This window comes from Nicotiana attenuata, unplaced genomic scaffold (genome assembly GCF_001879085.1).
Source record: "Nicotiana attenuata strain UT unplaced genomic scaffold, NIATTr2, whole genome shotgun sequence".
NCBI classification, from domain to species: Eukaryota; Viridiplantae; Streptophyta; class Magnoliopsida; order Solanales; family Solanaceae; genus Nicotiana; species Nicotiana attenuata.
Window position 1 is genome coordinate 591960 of NW_017670442.1, and position 5634 is coordinate 597593.

A 5634-nucleotide genomic window follows, 5' to 3' on the forward strand; every position below is an offset into this window, starting at 1 on the left:
AAGCTCCTTCACAGACTCCTTAGAAGCTCGTGTTTTTCGCAATTTCTTGTGCTCCCTGGCAAGCTCCTTCAGAGCCTTGCCGTGTGAATCCACTGCCTTAGACAAGGCATCCTGAGTCCTGATGATCTTTTCCTGGTTCTCCAGGATCTTCTTCAATGTGTCCTCAATGGACTGTGGAATCTGTACTGGCTGTGGTGCTGACTGAGCCGCAATGGTAGAAGACAATGTAGACAACTCGACGCAGCTGACATCCAGTTGTTCAAGCTATGAAGTGCCTGGCTCAGCTGGTGGCAGTAATGGATTGGCCCNAAGTCCAGGCGCAAGCAGAGGCATCATTCTAGTGGAAATTTCCCGTGTCCATTTTATCAATGGAGGAAGAATATAGCGAGGCACAAAGAATCCTTTTTCAGCAAAATAGGTGCATTCCGAAAGAGATATGGCCAAAAGATTGGGCAAGCTGGAATTATACAAGCAATCATCCTCACTTGGAAAGAGTCCGAGCAGCAGCAAAAAAATATCAAACCCCATACGAAGTCATCCGAGAAAAGATCACTCAAGACATTTCCAGGTTAAGGTTGCGGATTACATCTCTCAATCCAAAAGAGAAAGAGCACCGTGAAGAAGGACCGTCAAATTCCAGGCGTTACTACACAAGGTCTTTGAAAAGATGCCTAGAAGACAACCCTAGAATCAATGAAGAATAATTACCTAAATCCCCGCTAACCCCACCATAATCCTAGATTAGCCACTAAAAAACTCTAAAAAATATCATACCCAAGCCAAGACAAATTTCCACATCTTTCTATATTATCCGAGCTCCACTTCAACTTGTTTTCACATGCCTCCACATGCTTCATCACATGCAACACGATACTTTCACATGGCGTCACATGCTCCCACATACTTTCACATGCTACACCATGTATATTTCACCCCTTTCACATGTTTTCAGGTGTTTTTTAGTTGTTTTGCCTAAAGTCCTTCACATGCTTAAAAGGACCCACTTGTAAGATAAGTTTGCCATGTAAGATAGGTTTATTTTATCATGTAAGTTTGTCTTGTAATAACCTCCTAGCCCTATATAAAAGAGGTCTTGTAGTAGTTGGAAGATCATCTTGCAATCATCTTGTAACCTTTGTAAAACTTCTTGTGATATATTACATATGAGTTCTTTCTAAATTTCCCTCTTGTTCTTTCTTTCGAATGGATGGAAAGGCCGGTCCATGTATGAAAATAGAGAAGGATACTCTAAGAAAGTTAGCTTATTGTAAGTACGAAAGTTTTCTGAGTTATAAACAGCTAATGTTTGTTATAGTACAAAAGTTTTCTGAGTTGTGTAGCTTGGCAAACCGTCCCTTATGGGTTGTTGAAGCCAGCCCCTCTGTAGGAAAACTTTTGCGACTATAAGCAAATTAACTGTTTGTGTAGCTTGGCAAGCCGTCCCGTATGGGTTGTTGAAGCCAGCCCCCTTTGTAGGGAAACTTTCGTATCTATGATATAGTTTGCTTTCTTGGAGTCTCTTGCTCTGTTCTTTATACTGTGCAGTTGTATGAGAGACTCAAAGCTGCTGGTTATGTCACCCCCATCCCTGCTACCACTCTTGAGAACCCTTATCAGTGGATTAACCCAAACAAATCATGTGCATACCACTCCGGCATGAAAGGGCACACCATCGATTAATGTCGTCCTTTGAAAGACAAGATCCAGTCACTAATCGATAATAAGATTATTGTGGCAAAGGAACCCGCTCCGAATATCCGTAATAATCCCCCGTCAGACCATAAGGGTGGAGGCGTTCACATGATTGAAATGGAGGATGATTGGGATCCTGAGGGATCCATAGGGTTGATCGCAGAAGGCGATGATCCAAAGAAGCCAGCAGTTACTCTTAACCCTATCATGGTCCAGATTCAACCATCCGAGGACACTGAGGTAGACGTGTCTATCCCGCTTGAGTTTGAGGCAGCACCATCAGCCAAGGCACGGACACCGTTTGAGGTTACAATTTTACCACCCAAAGAACATGTCCTATTTGAAGTAAAGGTAGTCGCACCAATTCCAGTGGCGATGACCACCATGCCGTCATTCCATACAAAAGTTGTTCCTTGGAATTATACGGCTGAGGCTAGGAGGAAAGGCAAAGTCAGGTTCGAAAAGACTATTGCAGCACAGGGTATGACAAGGACTGGAAGATTCTATACCCCGGAGCACTTAGCTGAGTCAAGTAAGCAAGCTCCCAACCTGCCACTCATCATTGAAACAGGCCCAGATGACCTTTGGAGGAAGATACAAGCCAAGGAGTATTCACTCATTGACCAGCTAAATAAAACACCAGCGCAGATATCTATCCTCTCTTTGTTGCAGAACTCCAAGACACACAAAAATGCTCTGTTGAAGGTGCTGAGTGAGGCATACCTGCCGAGTAACATCACTGGTGGAGAAATGGCCAATATGGTGGGACAAGTGTTAGAAAGCCACAAAATCACTTTCTATGAGGACGAGCTGCCGGCTGAAGGGCTGGGTCACAACAAAGCACTGCACATCACTGTGCAATGCGAAGACTACTTCATCACTAGGATCCTGATTGATGAGGATCCAGCCTTAACATATGTCCATTGATAACACTCAAGAAGCTGGGTAAAGGACTGCACGAGATAAAAGAAGGAGCAATCAATGTGAAAGCTTTTGATGGATCCCAGANCAGTTCAATTATGCTCACTAAGTACTACAAAAATTAACAATTCAAAACTAACTACCTAAAAATTGAAGAAATACGGGAAGAAAAAGAAGCTACAGGATAATAAATTAAAAATGAAATGGAATTAAATAATTAACTAAAAGAAACGGGTGAAATGTTACCAGATATTGAGCAGGAAAGAATCACACAAAGCAACCGAGAATTTATGAGCAAGGAAGAGGGATGAACAGTGTTTTAGTCTCTCTGAGTTTCAAATTCGCGAAAAGTGTAAACAGTGGTCCCTGAGGTCTATTTATAGAACAACCGTGGGACCCATTCTTACCTACCAGCGCGGTCGCACAAAACGGACTCTGGTCCGCACTGGGTTTGTTTAGAAGAAGTTTGAGAAGGCAACCTCTGCGGTCCGCACAAAACAGACCACGGCCGCAGAGGTCCACCGCTGTCCGCACAAAATGTAATGCGGCCGTGGTGGCAAACTTCAGAGAGTCCTCACATTGGCTCACACCAGTGCGGACCGCACAAAGTGTAGTGCGGCCGCACTGGAAACTTCAGAGATGGAACAATTTTTCCATTATGCCCTGCACTGCATCAACTCAATCCCTGCAACATCTCACAATCAGTTAGCCCAAAAATCAATCCTATACTACCAAGAAAAATCAAAGAAAACAAAAAGAAAAACACATGGGTTGCCTCCCAAGAAGCGCCTGATTTAACGTCGCGGCACGACGCAGGTTACCATCACATCATTTGAAATGAACAACAGCCACCACATGGCTATCATCAAACTTTCCAAGATAATGCTTGACACGATGCCCATTAACTCTAAAGACTTCACCACTTTTGTTCTTCAAATCTAGAGCACCAAACGGGGTCACACATACAACTTCAAATGGTCCACTCCACTTTGATTTCAGCTTTCCCGGAAACAACCTTAGACGAGAGTTGAATAAGAGCACCAAATCACCAACTTTGAACTCCTTTCCACGAGCATATTTGTCATGAAGGTACTTCATCTTGTCCTTATACAAGGACGAACTAGAGTATGCATGGAACCGGAATTCATCAAGTTCATTGAGTTGTTCAACACGAAGATTGGCCGCAACATCCCACTCAAGATTAAGCTTCCTCAAGGCCCACATGGGCTTATGTTCCAATTCCACTAGTAGGTGACATGCTTTCCCAAACACCAACCGATACGGTGACATACCAATTGGGGTCTTGTAAGCGGTCTGGTAAGCCCATAGAGCATCATCTAACTTTTTAGACCAATCGGTCCTATTGGCATTGACGGTCTTGGACAAAATACTCTTGATCTCCCTGTTAGACACTTCAACTTGGCCACTTGCTTGAGGATGATAAGGTGTAGAGACTTTGTGGTTGACACCATACTTGGATAGCAAGGTATCAAAAGCTCTATTACAAAAATGCGATCCTCCATCACTAATGATTGCCCGGGGTGTACCAAACCTTGTGAAAATGCTCTTCTTTAGAAATGACACCACACTCCTAGCTTCATTGTTGGGCAAGGCCACGGCCTCAACCCATTTTGACACATAATCAACCGCTACAAGAATGTAAGTGTTCCCACACGAGCTAACAAAAGGGCCCATAAAATCGATACCCCATACATCAAAGATATCAACTTCAAGAATTGTGTTCAGAGGCATCTATCTTTCTTGGAAATTCCGCCCACTCGTTGACATTGATCACATCTTTTCACTAGATCACTTGCATCTTTGAACAAGGTTGGCCAATAGAAACCACAACTCAAAACTTTCGAAGCCGTCCTCACCCCTCCATGATGATCACCGTAGGGGGAGGAATGACAAGCCTCCAAATACTCAATTGTTCTCCCTCCGGGACACACCTTCGAATCACACCATCCATGCAAATCTTGAACAAGTATGGCTCATCCCAATAGAAGTCCAGACTATCCCGTTTGAGCTTCTTCCTTTGGTTAGAAGAGAGCTCACACGGGATGATGCCAGTCACAATAAAATTAGCAATATCCGCAAACCATGGCATATCACACATTGACACAGAAAGTAGTTGCTCATCGGGGAATGTATCGTTGATCTCCAAGCCATCACACGGCCTTCCTTCCTCCTCCAAGCGGGACAAATGATCCGCAACTTGGTTCTCACTACCTTTCCGGTCCACTATTTCCAAATCAAACTCTTGAAGAAGTAACACCCATCTCATCAGTCTTGCCTTGGAATCTTTCTTGGTCATCAAATACCTAAGGGCGGCATGGTCGGTGTGCACTATGACTTTGGCCCCCATAAGATATGGACGAAATTTTTCCATGGCGAACATAATAGCCAACAATTCCTTCTCCGTCACCGTGTAGTTCCGTTGAGCTTCATTCATAGTCTTGCTTGCATAGTGCACGGGATGAAACATTTTGTTCACTCTTTGACCAAAAACTGCCCCAACTGCAACATCACTCGCGTCGCACATGAGCTCGAAAGGCAAGCTCCAATTGGGTGCGGTAATGATCGGGGTAGTGTCAACTTATGCTTTAGAAGTTCAAAGGCCTCCATGCATTTCTCATCAAACACAAACTAAGCATATTTCTCTAGCAACTTGCAAAGAGGATTCACTACCTTCGAAAAATCCTTGATAAACTGCCGGTAGAACCCGGCATGCCCAAGGAAACTTCTCACCCCTTTGACAGAAGTGGGGGGAGGAAGCCTTGAAATCACCTCAATCTTGGCTTTGTCTACTTCAATCCCATGCTTAGAAATTTTGTGACCCAACACTATGGCCTCTTCAACCATGAAGTGGCATTTTTCCCAATTAAGAACGAGATTTGTGTCTTCACATCGGGCTAGGACTCTATTCAAATTTTCCAAACATTCTTCAAATGAATCACCAACCACACTAAAATCATCCATAAAGACCTCCAAAATGTCTTCCACCATGTCGTGAAAATA

At 43.7% G+C, this 5634-nt stretch overlaps 1 protein-coding gene across 1 annotated transcript in view; it reads left to right on the forward strand.

The window, feature by feature from the left end:
- Positions 1 to 211: 211 nt before the first annotated feature.
- LOC109239470 (14.7 kDa ribonuclease H-like protein) overlaps positions 212 to 5634 on the forward strand; it is a 25719-nt gene continuing 20296 nt past the window's right edge. The window contains exon 1 of the mRNA XM_019406039.1: positions 212 to 329. Within this exon, the coding sequence (XP_019261584.1) occupies positions 212 to 329 (118 nt within the window). The remainder of the gene's footprint in view (positions 330 to 5634) is intronic.